The sequence below is a fragment of the Ictidomys tridecemlineatus genome, chromosome 4, assembly GCF_052094955.1.
Source record: "Ictidomys tridecemlineatus isolate mIctTri1 chromosome 4, mIctTri1.hap1, whole genome shotgun sequence".
Lineage (NCBI taxonomy): Eukaryota > Metazoa > Chordata > Mammalia > Rodentia > Sciuridae > Ictidomys > Ictidomys tridecemlineatus.
Genome location: NC_135480.1, coordinates 5,178,973 through 5,194,092, shown reverse-complemented (window position 1 = coordinate 5,194,092; position 15,120 = coordinate 5,178,973). Strand labels below are relative to the sequence as shown.

The 15,120-nt window shown below is 64.0% G+C and overlaps 1 protein-coding gene across 4 annotated transcripts in view; it reads left to right on the top strand.

Annotated features, from left to right (window-relative positions):
- Nucleotides 1-15,120, top strand: part of Lrp5 (LDL receptor related protein 5) — a 97,836-nt gene that overhangs the window by 42,583 nt on the left and 40,133 nt on the right. For all 4 annotated transcript variants that reach the window (XM_078045443.1, XM_078045445.1, XM_078045442.1 and 1 more), the window contains 2 exons: nt 9,369-9,765; nt 11,032-11,203. In XM_078045443.1, the coding sequence (XP_077901569.1) occupies nt 9,369-9,765; nt 11,032-11,203 (569 nt within the window). The remainder of the gene's footprint in view (nt 1-9,368; nt 9,766-11,031; nt 11,204-15,120) is intronic.

The window sequence follows — 15,120 nt, the reverse complement described above, 5'->3', positions numbered from 1 at the left end:
TGCCCTTGGATCTGGAGGCCAAGGCTGGGTGGTGCCAAGAGGAGCCGGGTGTGGGTGATGGGGCTGAGGAGTGTTCCCACATGGGCTGGCGGGCAGGCGGGTGGGCGGGCGACCCAGGAGGGCGAGTTTGTCCCCAGGGCTCTGAGCCTGTGTGGCTCCCTGTCCCATGGACCCTGTTGTCCTGGGCCCGGGGCGAGGCTGGGGTGCAGCAGGTGGGGGCGCTGGGGGCCGCTGGCACAGCCAGACACTCTGGGTTTGAAGTGGATTCCCTGCTCGTGGGGTTGGAGAGGAAGGAGGTTGGTGATGCCCGAACCCTGTTTGTTCCTGATTTTGAGCCAAATTGAAGCCAGCTCAGTGCTGGGGTCCACCGCTTTCCCCAAGGAAGGGACTGAGATGGAGGCCATGCCAGGACCCCAGTGGGTGGATGATGGGAGCCCCAGGGGTGCACCGGTGTCCCCCAGGGGACCCGGTGGGTCCTGGTGCCCACATCCCCTGAGCTGTGACGCGGGGTCAGCAGAAGGCCTTCCCCGCATGTGGTTGGTGATCGGACGAGAAGCTCGTAGAAAGAACTTCCCACGGTGGCCGTGGGCTCAGCGAGCATGGACACTAGACCCGTCCCTCCCCGCGTGGACGCCCCCCAGCCCACTCGGGGCTTCTAGGGTCCTGGGGCCCCATGGGGAGCTGTGACCGATGGCGTGGGGTCTCGGCAGCATTGAGACGGGCTGTGCCGGGAGGCCTGCTGGGCTGGCCTCCCTCCCGTCCCTCTGTGGCGGCCTCCACGGGCGGCTTTGCTTTTCCCCATGTTTTTCCAATTATGTGGATCGGGCTAAAAACAGCAGTAGCGGGGCCTCACTTGGGAGTGGCCGCTGCCCTCCGAAGCCGGCTGCCCCTTGCCTCCCGCCTCCAGCACCCCACCCTGTGGCTCTGACTTCTGTCACCCTGGCCTTCCTTGCTGTTGGGGGCTTTGGGCAGAGGGCTTCGTGACGTGTGTCCTGCTGTTCATGGCCACAGTGACCAGACCAGGTGATTTATGGGGTCCCTGAGCCCCAAGCCATGTCCAGAATATGACCGTGAGGAGCTGGCTGCCAGACCAGGCGCCCTGCACCCTGCTGGTCCTCCCCAGGCCAGGCTGTCACTTTAGCAGATGTCCGTCTGTCCGTCAGGGACAGGAAACTAAAAGTGTGGCCAGTCACATTCATCTGCATGACCACCTCCCCCAAACCAGCAGGGGGAACAGAGGGCTCCACGATTGGGTGTGATGGGCAGGCCCTTCACGTCTGTCTGTCCGTCCTGGTGGATTAGCTGGGTAGCACGCAGCCCGGCTCAGGCGTGCTTGTTCCCGGAGTCTGGCTGTCTCCTCGCTGGTCAGGGAAGTAGGTCAAAGGGAAGGGGAGGGAGGCCCTGGGGTGCGCCTGCCCGACTGGCAGTGACCGCCAACAGAAGGCCGCTGCTGTGCTCAGCCACAGACCGTGAACTTTTAATAGCAAGGAGGCGGACCGCACGGTCCAGGAGAGGAGGAGCAGTCCGGACGCCCCCTCAGTCCCTTGTAACCAAGGTCCAGCTTGCAGCCGATAAAATGCTCGTGTGTTAAGCGTTCGTTTTGCTGAGCGTTGACGGTCACCTTCATCTGCACGACCACCTCCCCCAAACCATACAGAACTTCCATCTCCCGGAAAGTTCCCTGGTGTCACTTGGCGCCCCCCTCCGGGGCAGCCCCGTCCTAACTTCTGTCCCGGGGTCAGCGTTGCCTGTTCTGGAACATCATGGGAGCGGAACCCCAGGGCACAGGGCTTGCTCTTCTGTCTTGGTGCCAGCCTGGCTCCTGGGCCGGTGGAGTGCGGGGAAGACCCGTCGGCACCTGGGCACAGGCGGGACGGAGCCTTGGTGGGCAGCAGGCCCTGCGGACATCACCTTCCTCGGAGCAGACCCTGCGGGGTCTTGTTCCCGCCATCTGTCCACTGGGGTCCCAAGCCCAGCTCCAGTCTGGCCCTAGGCTTCTTGGGGGCTTGGATGGCTCTAGGGTTGTGGGACAGGTGCCCCTGGGCTGCCCACCGGCTGCCAGCTGCTCTTGCCTGGGACACCCTGTCTTGGTTCCACTGACCAGGCCTGTGACTCTGTCCTCCTGTTCAGTTCCGTATGCCCAGGGGGCTCCAGATGTGCTGGGGGACCCTCTGGGCCGGGGCTTGTCTTCTGAGGGGACCTGGAAAGGTCCAGCCTCCTCTTTGCCCTTTACCTGCTCATGGACGCGGTGGTTTGCTCCTGCCAGCCCACCGCCCAGGCTCCCTCAGACCCCAGCCATGCTCCAGGCCTCTTGGCTCCCAAGCTTCTCAGGGAGGCGGACTCTGGCTCCCCCGTCTTCCTGCTTCCCTCAGGCCCCGGAAAAGGTCCAGGGGCAGTGGACAGTTGGTGGTAAGAGCTGGAGTCAGGAGGACCCCTGCCAGGGTCCACCCAGCTGCCCTGGCACCAGGTGGGTGTCGACATCCCGACGTCTGGTTCTGGCCTCCTCCTTCCACAAGGCTGTGAAGTGCAGGTCCTCTGTGGCGTCCACTCTCCTGTGGCGTCCACTTGTTCCTGCCTGGGTTCCTGCCTCCAAGGGACCCTGTAAACTGTAAAGCTTTGCACCAGACTTAGGTGGTGCCATCTGTGCAACTGACAGTGACCGACTGTGACCCATAGAAGTGGCATATTCACACAGTGCCCCTGACCTGTCCTCCAGGTCACTGCCCATCACAGAGGCAGGGTGGGGGTGGCAGCCATCAGATCTACTGGGGGCTGCCTTGCTGGGCACAGCCCTGAGCCCTGTCCTCATTCCCACCTTGCAGAAGCTCCATGGGGCACGTAGGGGCGGGCGCGAGGTCACCAGCTGCGACCTGACACCACAGTGTGAGAGTGTGCTCACAGCCACAGGCAGGAAACGGGCCTGGGCATCCTGGCCCCAGGGCTGCCCAGCCGAGCCCCACCCACATGCCTGGGGACTTGCTCTGGCAGATGCCCCAGGCTGTGGTACAGAGCAGCAGGGCCACCTGCCTGGCAAGCCATCGCCAGCTTTGGGAGCCACAGGACTGCGCTTAAACCAGCAGCAAAATATCGCTGCTGCCTGTTGACCCCTTCCTACGTATCTGGGCTCGGAAAGGTGCCCCCATGCTGGATTTTTGAGCCTGTGCCTGAAGGGGTGGGACACAGCCTTCTCCGCTTGCGTTTAAGTCACCCACTGTTTCATAGTCCCTCACCCCATTCCCTATGCTCAGACCTCCAGGTGGCCCACCTTTAATTTGTCCAGCAGAACCTTTTTTTTTTTTTTTGCACTGGGAGTTGAGGCCAAGGGGTGCTTACCACTGAGCCACATCCCCAGACTTTACTTATTTTGAAATAGTGTCTCACTAGTTTGCTGAGGCTGGCCTCAAACTTAGGATCCTCCTGCCTCAGCCTCCTGAGTAGCTGGAATTCCAGGGGGTAGCCAGCACACCTGCCTGACAACACTCTTCTTCACTGGTCTTCTCTCTCTGAAGGGGTCCCTGGGCCTATTTAATGCCACAGTGAGGGGGCAAGGGCTGGGATGCAGGTCATGGGCTTTGTCACGGGATCCTCTGGTCCCCTGGAGTTCCCAGGTCCAAGTATCACTGGGAAGCAGGTCAGACTGTTCCTGGATGCCCAGTGAGCTGGGAGCTGGCCGTGTGTCTGTCTGTGCAGGAGCTGGTGCAGTGACCCTTGGTGGCACTATCTGTGTGTAAGCAGCTCAGCCTGCGGGTGTGTGGGGCAGGGGCCGGCAGAGGGGACCACATCTGCCGGTGGGTTCTGAGGCTGGCACTGACTCTGCCCCCTCTGGCTGCCCCCGGCCCTCTGCAGAGGAGAGACCCCGTCATTTAGGAGCTGAGGGGACGGAGCCCAGGCCGCAGGCAGGGCGTCTGCTGGCCACTCTGGTGGGCTGCAGCCTTCCCGTGCCTGCTTGCTGGGCAGCTGGGGCCGGCCTCATGGTGGACAGCTGCTCGGGCCTCGGGTTGCAGGCAGAGTCAATGGTGGGCCCAGCCACTTCCTTGCGCCTCGTGACCCTGTGGTCACTTGGCGCGGTTTCCTGGGCCAAGGTGCAGGGCTGCGGTCTCAGTGTTTGTCCAACCACTTACCCCCTCGGGGGCAGTGGAGAAACTTCATCAATGACTAAAAAACAAAAATCATGTGGCCAGCCGCCAGAGGGGAAGCCGCACAGCCAGGCTGTTTACAGCCCCAGGAACTGCACAGTAGGCGGTGGCCTGCAGCGTGGCCTGGCTCTGCCCACGCAGCCCCCGGGCCTGGAGGGGGCCCACGTTGCTGTGCGTCCTGTTGGGGCAGCTGAGCGGGCGGCAGGGAGGCCAAGGGGGGCTGCTGGCCTCCTGCCCGGATCTCACTGTAGGCCACGTGACGAGAAGCCAGGAGACCAGAGTGGTCTGGGGTGGTGCCCTCACCGCAGGAGCCCCCTGGTGGGGGTCCGGGCATTCTTAGGGCAGCCTGTAGCCTTGGAGCGGCAGTGGGCTTCCCGTGGGGGGTGGCAGGGGCCCCTCTGGCCGCTGGGAGTGCAGGAGCCTGGCAGCCGCCCCCTCTCCCGTGTGGAAGTCAGGCCAGGCCCCGGGAGGGCTGCCGTCTGGCTGCCGTGCAGGGTGTGGAGGGGATCGACCAGGACGGCCTTACAGTGCCGCACCCTGGCGGCCTGCCCATGGGTCTGTTCCCGGACTTGGGCAGAGGCCAGGAGGCCGCTGGGCCCAGTTCTGGGGCTGCCGACGGGAAGTGCCCCATCCTACCCTCAGACCCTGGAAGCTGAACCAGCCCCGTCCCCGTGCCCCAGGGGCGGGTGGAGCGCAGGAAGCTCCCGGATGCTCCCGAGCAACCCAGGAGGGCCACGCTACCCCATCCCGAGGACTCCTGCGTCCACCACGGAGCCTTGTTATCTTCTGTTAGAAAGTCAGATTCACGTCACTGTCGAACAGAAAGTGTCATAAGAATAATGAAGAAGATTAAAATGGCCATAGTTTGCCCTGCACTCAGTGGGGGTCCGTGGCCCCCTCTTCCTGCTCAGATCTGCTTTCACAGATCCCTCACGGGCGTGTCCAGCGCTGCGTGTGTTTCTCCAGTCCTCTCCGTGCACGGGCCCTTGGTGACTCTCCTCGGGAGCCTGTGCTCCTGGGTGCCCTCGCTTGTTCGAGTGCGTTTCTGTCTCTCTCTCGGTACGTGGGGGGCGGGGGGCGTGGAGGCTGATCTTTGCTTGAGGTTCTCCTGTGGTCGTGAAGCCCTGGTGATGTCCCGGGGCCTGAATCTGTGGCGTGTCCCACCCCTTCCTGATGACCGTGTCCTCAGGAAATGACCAGAGGGTCTGCTGTCCAGGAAGTGGAGCTGCACCGACCAGGAATTGAGCCACCTTTGAGCTGCGGGACCCGGGCCGTGGCCCTGTTTGCGGATCCCTGGGGACTTGCCCGAGTTCCGTGTTGACTGACTGTTTGTTCCTCTGTTAGTTTGTTCATGTGTTTGCCCGTTTGTTTCTGGGGGCTGTTTTCCCCCGGGCTTGTTACATGCCTTTTAATTTCCTGTTTGATTTTCAGGTTTATAGGAGAAACGAGGGATTGGTGTGGGCAGTTCCTCCGCCGCCCTCCCTGCCCGCTTCCCCGGGGTTGGGGACAAGTCACCTGGGCTTCTTGCCGGGGTCGTGCTTGCACTGGGCTGCTGTACAGCCGGCAGCTCAGACTGGGGACGTGGGAAGACACCGGTGTCCACGAGTCAGGTTCTGCCAGCACAGCCGTGTGCACGTGTCTGCATGTCGTCCACAGGCAGAGTCGCGATGGTCACGGCCGCTGTGCTGAGAACAGTTTGGCCCTTCACGGAGACGCTTGCCAACCCCGCATTCCAGCACCGAGGGTGGGATGAGCAGCCAGCAGAGAACGCTGTGGGCTCCAGCATCCTCCTGGCCTCGGCCTCCGTCAGGGTGGCCGGCCACTTCTGTGGTTCAGCCCTACTCGGGGCATGGCCTTTGCAGGAGGCTCCCACGAACCCAGGAGGGGCTCAGAGCTGCCCTGGCCTTGGGCACACAGCAGAGTTGTAGCCTGTGGGACAACTCCCAGCTCACAGCAGCCAGTGGCCCCATAGCTCAGCCCCGTTCCTGTTGCTCCAGCTACGGAGTGGCTCTGTCGCTGGCCGTCTGCTGTCGCCCAGGGGGTTCCTGCCCTGCACCAGCCTCCCCATGCCCTCTGCCACCCACAGGCTGGAGGGCGAAATCTGTCCCCGGAGGAGTCTGCACCCCACCTCCAGAGCGTGTGCATGGGACTAAGTTGGACGGAGGGTCTTTGCAGCTGTAATCACGGTGGCCCTGAATCACGCCACGGGTGTCCTTGTAAGAGGAGACACAGTGACCCAGGGTGACGGCTGTGGGAGGCCAGAGTCAGAGATCGGAGCCAAGTGGCCAGGAGTGCCAATGTTGCCACTGGTGCCAGGAGCTGGAAGTGGAAGGAAGGGCCTCCCTGTAGCCTTCCCGGGGAGCGCGTCCCTGCCGCACCGTGGCCTCTGACCTCCTGGCTCCAGAACCGCCAACTTGTCCAAGCCCCTCAGTTTGGGTGACAACCTTTGACAGCCTCCTCAAGGCTCTGCTGAGTCCACATGATTGGGGTTGGGGGCAGCTGACTGGGACAGGTGGTGGCAGAGGGAGGACATCAAGCTGGACATGTCCGTGACCTTGGGCCTCCCTCAGAACAGCGCTTGTATGTTGGAGAGAATGTGCCTCCCGGAGGCTGTGCCCCCCCCCTGTGCTCCCCAGGGGCATGCTGCCCTCTTTTCTGCGAGCAGCCGGGAGAGGCAGGAGCCCTCCGGGCTGGCCGGGAAGGCTTCACTGTCCCTGGCCGCGCTTGGTGCTGTGGGGCAGGCTGTTTGTTGAAACAACCCCCAGGAAAACCACTTGGCCCAGCTGTCGGTCTCCAAGCATTTTATGTCCCCGTTTTAAACAGGCTCCTCTGCGGGCTGTATGGCTGGTCCTAGGAAGGGGTCAGCCTCGCCTCGTCATGGCCAGCACTGTTGCCAGTGTCCAGGGATGCTGCCTGGACCTTGCTATAATAGAACCTTCTAGAAGGCTGGCTGTGGGCACAGCTGAGCAAGTGGCTGATGGTCCCTAGGCCTGAGGCACACTCTCGGGGGCTGCTGCCATTGGTCTGGGCCTGGACACTGGACCAGGGAAGCCTCTACGTCAAAACAGCCTTCAGACCTTCAGGCGAGCGGGCTGTCCCCTGGCTGTCCCCTGGCTGTCCCCTGGCTGTCCCCTGGGTATCCTGGTTCAGGTCTCTGAGCTTTTCTTGGCCAAACTCCAAACCCTCAAAGGCTTGGGCCCGAGATGTCAGAGGACCCTCTGGACCCGGTTAGCACCTGCGTGAGCTCCCTCAGCCCCAGGGCTGAACGCTCTGTCCTCCTCGAGGTGCCGAGAAGGACACCTGATGTGGGCTGTGCCAGGGGCTCCGTGTTGACCTGGTGGTGGGCACTCGGCTGCCATGCTCAGCCCTGATGACTCTGGGATCTGCTCGGGGTGACAGAGTTTCTGGAGCCGGGGCAGGCCCCTACCCCATTTTGCACCTGTCCCCCAGCTGTCCCTCAGAGCACCAGCCACAGTTTGTGGCCATGTGTCCTTTGATGGTCTCATTTATGTACAGTCTCTGTCCTGTGACCCTGAGGGTGTCGCGGGGTGGATCCTGGGTCTGGTTTGCCCCCTCCTAACCCCTCAAGCTGGTCTTGGGTCTGGCCTGGAGGAGCCACTCACACAGATGCTGGTGGGATGCCTGTGCCTCACTTGGCCCACCCGCCTGCCTCGGTTTCCCCAGCCGGGGCTCAGGAAGCTGCTGCTGTCTCGTGGGCGCCCTCTAGTGGAGGGATTGCACTGTGCCCTCCAGGGGGCTGCAGCCCGGAACCGTCTTGGGATCCTTCCCAGGCGGGAAGCGATACTGGGCGCAGAGCACTCTCTGTTGTTTGAAGGCCGCAGCTTGGCCGGACACCACAGAAGGGGAAGTTGGCCTTGGGGCCAGGGTGGGAGGGAGGCTCTGGTCTTCTCTCACCCCTGAGCTGCTGTCTGCAGGAAGGTGGCCCCGGGACACTGAAAATGGCCTTGGTCCCATTCTTGGTTCTACGGGTCCTTGAGACCAGAGAGGGCAGGAACCAATGAGTGGACACTGGCCCAGCTCTGCAGGAGGGGGCCACGTCCTGCCCCAGCAGCTCTGCAGCCCTTGCGGTTAGGGCCAAGTAAGCTTCCACCTACTGAGCTGGAAGCTCTGATCCGTGCCAGCAGGGAAGGCCCTGGACATGCTCGGAACGGACAAGCCCCGCGTGTGGCCGCGTGAGCTGCATCTTCAGGTGTGGCTGTCGGCTCAGGCCCGGGTGGGAGCCTGCAGGGGGCAGGCTGCGGTTTCAGAAGAGGCTCTTGTAGCCCCGGACCCCCAAACTGAGCTGTGGATCTGAGCCCAAGTGAGTGGGGATGTGGGTCCCAAGGGTGTCCTGGGTTGCTGGGGCCTGAATTTGCCAGTGACTGGGCCAGAGAGACTTGGGACATCCCTCATGGGGTCTCTCTGCTTGCCCCCCACTCCCTGTGTGAAGGCCCAGGCCTCTGAGTCCCCCTCTGCTTCCCCCAGCTGACTGTGTGCTCTCAGGCTGCCCCAGGTGCCCAGAGCAGAGGTGGCCCTCAGCCAGAGCACAGGCCAGGTGAACAGGTGGGAGCATCACTCTGAACCCCAGCCACGCGCACCGTGAAGGGCTTGCCTCAAAGCTGCCTGGCCCCCTGGCTCCGCCCTAGGGTCCGGGAGGCCCAGGTGACGGGGGTGGACTTCACAATGTCTTCAGATATGTTGGAAGTGTGTGGGGAGAAACCAGGTCCAGTTCCTGGGGTTGTCAACTGTTTTGACGGCCCACGGAGGCCTGGCTGGGTCCCAGGACCCAGAGCCCCCAGTGTAGCCCTGGCTCGGGTCAGAATGCTCGTGACCCCAGAGACGTTTCTCCCCTGCCTCGGTCATCTGGGATGCCCAATGGCAGCTAAGCTCTGTGCTGGTACTTGGCACACCTGAAGGTGCCCCGCGGTCTCTGGGCCTTGGGTCCCCTGGGTTTGCTGTGCCTCAGCACTCACACACTGAAGCCAGATGGCCTGGCTGTGTGGCTTTCACCTGTTGTTTAGTGTCTCTGTGCCTCAGTTTTCTCTTCTAAAAAATAGGGAAACCAATAGTGCCAAACTCCCAGAGCTCCCCGAGGACCTGCTAGTGACCACAGGGAGAGCTTGGCGCTTGCTCGCCAAGGGAAAGTCTGGGGACCTGGCGGAGACCCCCGCCTGCTCGTCCACTCGGTCTCAGCCTCTCGCCCTGCTGACCCCACCACCCATGTCTCCACAGGGGCCGAGGAGGTGCTGCTGCTGGCCCGGCGCACGGACCTGCGGAGGATCTCCCTGGACACTCCGGACTTCACGGACATCGTGCTGCAGGTGGACGACATCCGGCACGCCATCGCCATCGACTACGACCCACTAGAGGGCCACGTCTACTGGACCGACGACGAGGTGCGGGCCATCCGCCGGGCCTACCTAGACGGGTCTGGGGCGCAGACACTGGTCAGCACTGAGATCAACGACCCCGACGGCATTGCAGTGGACTGGGTGGCCCGCAACCTCTACTGGACAGACACAGGCACCGACCGCATCGAGGTGACCCGCCTCAATGGCACCTCCCGCAAGATCCTGGTGTCCGAGGACCTGGACGAGCCGCGGGCCATTGTGCTGCACCCTGTGATGGGGTAAGGCGGGTGGGGGCTGCACACTCGGGCTCCCAGCCTCCCTGGCATCCCAGCGCTGGAGCGGGGCTGGAGTGGGCAGAGGGCGGCCGCCCAGGGGCTGACGGGGGCCGTCTGCCCGGGGACTCGGTTCTCAAACTAGACCCAGGCACTGCCGCTACTGCCCGTCCTCGGCCAGACCTTGCGAGCCACCGACGCAGGCCCTTGTGGTCCCGGTGGAGGTGCTGGAGGGCCCACAGGCCTGTGCTCCTGAGTCAGTTCCCTGTAGAGTGCAGTCCCCAGCAGAGTGACTCGAGAGTGACATAGTGACAGGGATGGCTGCCTGTCCTAATGCTTCTTCTCCCGTAGCTTTCACCCTCCCCCTGTCCAGGGGTAGGGGTGGAGAGTGGAGGGCTCTGAAGCCCTCAGAGATTGAGGGACACACCCCAGGTCACACGGCACATAGACTGGCCCGCGCTCTGGCTCCAGCTGTCCGTTTTAGGGTTCTGTGCGGGTGGAGAGCTGGTCAGCCGCGAGGGCCCCTCAGACTCCAGCGGCCAGAGGGTGGAGGTCCAGGGCCTCCCTGGGGGCTCCCGACCCAGAAGGGGCAGGCTCTGGCGAGGGAGGCACCGTGTGCCCCGGGCGGGGTTGGGGGCTGCTGCCTCTCCTCAGCAGGGGTGTGGGCAGTGTCCTCCAGTGCCTTGCAGCCGCAGGAGGACGGAACAAGTCCATGGGCCTCAGTGGGCGCCTCTGGAATGGGGTGAGGGTGCCAGGGGACGGTCTAGAAGCCAGGTGAGGTGCTGGGTGGGGAGGCGCCACGGCCAATGGCGGAGAGGAGCGGCTGGGGCTGGGGCACGGCTCGGCTCGTTTTCCTTGCACTGAGAGCCGGGCCCCAGCTGCCACGCTAGGCTCCGGGCCCTCCTGGGCCACAGAGAACAAGCCACCTGTCCTGAGCCCTGAGAGGCCCTCCGCTGTTTGCAGAAGGCTCCGCTCTGTCCCTTCCTGTCAGTCCCTCTAGCCCAGGGGCTGTCATGACGCTGCCCCTGGCCCCGTCAGCTGACCTGGGTGATGGCAGATGAGCCCGCAGCCCGAGTCTCAGGGCCTGTGCCACGAAGCCACCCCTGGGGCACCGTGGTCTGGTGGTGGCCAGGGTCTGCCCGCTGGGCCTGTGGCTCACCGTGGGCCTAGCTCTCCTGTGGATGGGGTGGGATGGGGGCGATGGTACTTGGAGCTGGGAACATGGCAGAGCCCAGAGAGACGGTGCCATCTGAGCACTTGCTTCTCCCCCAGCCTCATGTACTGGACAGACTGGGGGGAGAGCCCCAAAATCGAGTGTGCCCACCTGGATGGGCGGGAGCGGCGTGTCCTGGTGAACACCTCCCTTGGGTGGCCCAACGGCCTGGCCCTGGACCTGCAGGAGGGCAAGCTGTACTGGGGAGACGCCAAGACGGACAAAATCGAGGTGAGTCATGTTCAGGGAGAGGGACGGACGAGGAGGGCATCGCTTCTGGAAGCCTGCGGCCAGGTGCTGTCTGCGGGTCACGTGTCCCCGTCGTGGGCATTGACGAGCACCTGTGCTGTGCCACCTGGCTGGAATCTTTGGGAGGACCGTGCCAGGGGATGTTTCCGGCACCCAGCGGCCGGGCGCTGTTAATAGCATTGTGCGGTGGTGGGGAATGCGGCCTGGAGTGGGGAAGGGCCTCTCTGCTACTTTGACCCCTTAACTTTTTCAAAACACAAAGTTGTAACCTAAAATGGGTGACAGATCCTCAGCTGTCCACTGTGCAGCTTCAGATGTGATTGATGATGTGGTTGAGGCCAGAGGCCATGCTGTCCAGAGTTGGTGATTTACTCCCAAGTGGGGTCTTGAACTTTTTATTTTTACATACGTGTGTGTGTGTGTGTGTGTGTGTGTGTGTGTGGTGTGTCTGTGCACACGCAGTGCTGGGCGTGGGACTCAGGGCCCAGCGGGTGCTGGGAAGTACCCTCCCGCTGGCTGCTCCCCCAGCCCGGTCTTGGTTTTCGGGGTGCGTGGTGTCTCCTGGCACCCGGGGTGCTGTTCTGCACGCTGTGTGTGGTTTGATTTAAGTAGAACCATCTGCTCTTGGGGGCTTGCTTTGTGCCCACCCCAGAGCCTGCACCGGGTGCTTCTGCTGCACACGACCTGTCAGTTGTGCGTCCGTCACGGGCAGGCCACTGGCGTTGGTGGCCCCCTCAGGGTGCACCCCTCCCCCTGTGTCCCGTTCCTTCTGAAAGGTGCTCGTGTGTTCACGCTTGGTCGACTTGGCCATGGGGTCACCGTCCTCCGTCGGGGCCCCTGCAGGAGGGCAGGAGTGTGCCTGGGTCGTGGGTCTTCAGACCTGCTTCTCCACGGGACGCCTGGGTGGCCCTTCCCAGGAAAACCCAGGGAGCAGCAGCTGGAGATACTTCCTGGTGCGTTTTTGCATCCGTGATCTTTGTTGCTAACGGGAATTTAAGGACACCCATCCCTTGGGCCTGTGGGAGAAGGCAAGGCGAGGACCTTCTTCCTGGAACACCTTTGGTCCTGTCCACAGGAGCTGGTTAGGGATGTGACGACCAGAGACGCCGCCGGGACCCATCCCAGGCACCACTGTGTCTGTCCCCACAGCAACATGGCGTTTAGTAATTGTCAGTGCCTGCACCTGTCCCCGCTGTCTCCTTGTGGAACGCTTTTGTCACCCTAAAAGGAGGCCCAGTGCCAGTTGGCAGTGTCCCCGACTCTCTCTGCCTCTGGGAGCTGCTGCCTTTTTCCTGTCCCTGCGGATTTGCCTTTCTGGACGTTCCCCGTGGTGACAGTCCTGCAGTGTGTGGCTTTGACATGTGGCTTCTTCGGTAGCTGTGCCCCACTGCCACCCCAGGACCGACCTGCCTTCCTGGGGCCCCAGAGCGCAAGCCACGGAGCCCTGGGAGCCCCTCCGCCGTCGCAGAGGCCCCTCCCTGCTTCTGTGGGTGCTCAGGTCTTCTAGCCCCAGGCTGTCGTGACGCTGCCCCCAGCCGTCCAGCTGCCCTTGGTGCCTCTGAGGTGGACTGTACCGTTAGGCTCCCAGCTCAGGCACACTGGCTGATGTCTTGGCTGCGCCCTGGGGAGCAGCTGAGGTTCGGGGAGCCATGTTGACCTTCCTGGGGGAGCAGAAGTGGGAGAGATGGAGAGGAAAGGTGCCAACTGGGTCAGGAAGAAGCAGGACGTGCTTTGAACCACGGTGACGTTCTGGGAGGTACCAAGCCGGGTGCCCAGACACCGAGCAGGCATGGGTGGATGGTGCGCTCTCCCTTGAGGGGACAAAGGTCTCCTCCAGTGCGGCTCTGCGGCCTGGCTCAGCGCTGGACGGAGGGGCTCCGCACATGCTGACATGTCCCTTTAAAGAGGCAGCCAGGTTACCTGTCCCCACGTGGGGAGGGCTCTGTGGGCAGCTATGGCTGGTCCCCTGATGAGCTGGGAGGAGAACGCAGGTGTGGCAGGCTCCAGCTGACAGACAGCGTTCTGATTGGCCTGAGTGGCACACACCTAGGACTCGGAGCAGAGGGCTCGGTGGCCCAAGAGGCTCCTCCAGGGGGTCTCCTGCTGGCCTCCCCGTGACAGCTGTGCTGGACATCAGGCTGGGGACCAGCCCCCAGCAGCCCGATAACATGGAGCATTGTCTTCCCGGTGACCAGCCAGTTGCTGTCACAGTGATGCTGCAGTCACCCTCATTGCCTCACTGTGGGTGGTGGTCCCGGGCCCCCCACGTGCTGGGCTGCATCCAGGCTGGTCCTGACACAAGCAGGTTTTTTGTTTGGGGACCTGCCGAACGTGGGCTGGTCGGCCTCCGCCTCCCCTGCCCCCGCCTCCCTCTGTCCGCACCCCACCTCCCTCTGTCCGCACCCCACCTCCCTCCGCCCCCCTGCCCCCACTGCCCTCTACCCCCGCTGCCCTGTGCCCCACCACCACCTCCCTCTGCCCACTGCCTCCCTCTGCCCCCACTGCCCTGTGCCCCCCACCACCTCCCTCTGCCCCCCCGCCCCCACTGCCCTCTGCCCCCACTGCCCTCTGCCCCTGCCACCCTGTGCCCCCCGCCTCCCTCTGCCCCCACTGCCCTGTGCCCCCGCCCACCTCCCTCTGCCCCCCCACCTCCCTCTGCCCCCCTGCCCCCACTGCCCTCTGCCCCCACTGCCCTCTGCCCCCACTGTCCTCTGCCCCCCCACCTCCCTCTGCCCCCCTGCCCCCACTGCCCTCTGCCCCCACTGCCCTCTGCCCCCACTGCCCTGTGCCCCCGCCCACCTCCCTCTGCCCCCCCACCTCCCTCTGCCCCCCTGCCCCCACTGCCCTCTGCCCCCACTGCCTTCTGCCCCCACTGGCCTCTGCCCCTGCTACCCTGTGCCCCCCTGCCATCCTTTGCCCCCCGCCTCCCTCTGCCCCCCTGCCCCCTCTGCCCCCGCCTCCCTCTGCCCCCACTGCCCTCTGCCCCCACTGGCCTCTGCCCCTGCCACCCTGTGCCCCCCTGCCATCCTCTGCCCCCCAACTTCCTCTGCCCCCTGCCCCCACTGTCCTCTGCCCCAGCTTCCCTGTGCCCCCCTGCCTCCCTCTGCCCCCTGCCTCCCTCTGCCCTCTGCCCCCACTGCCCTCTGCCCCAGCCTCCCTCTGCCCCAGCCTCCCTCTGCCCCCCTGCCCCCACTGCCCTCTGCCCCCACTGGCCTCTGCCCCAGCCTCCCTCTGCCCCCCTGCCCCCACTGCCCTCTGCCCCCACTGCCCTCTGCCCCAGCCTCCCTGTGCCCCCCGCTGCCCCTGCTCTCAGGTTTTCCAGCCGCCTGGGCCTGGAGTCCAGCATGACGCTGGTTTGCCCAGGAATCCTTCTCGCCCCTCTGCCCAAGTCCCTCTAGGTCCCCAGGGATCGGAAGTTCCACCCCTGGGCGTGCCCTTGGCTGCACTCAGCCCCTGCGGACACCCCCCAGGGCGGACCTCCGACCCTGCAGGCGCCCGCCTGCCCACCCCCGGGGCTTCCTGGCCGGCTGCACGGCTCCTCTGACCTGGAAGCCTTCCTTCCCGTGCCCAGGGCGCCCTCTTCTGCAGGCCTGGCTGGTTCCGCTGTCTCCCGAGCGGCTCAGGGGCTGGCGCTTGGGCCTTCTTTCCCTCTGGTGGTGCAGACGCCAGCCCTGTGACACCTGAGCCTGGCCCCCCAGGCTCTTCCTTTCATCTAGGTCCCTTATGGAGACTTAGACCCCTGGAAACCTGGGTCAGCCTAAGCCACGTGCCGTGGTCCCCCACAGCCACATGGTGGGTTCCTGGCTCCAGGCTATATGTCACCTGTCCACACCTGTCCAGTGCTCACGCCCTCTTGGCCATAGGTCCGCCGGCACCTCACCACCTGTGGGCTGTTTTCC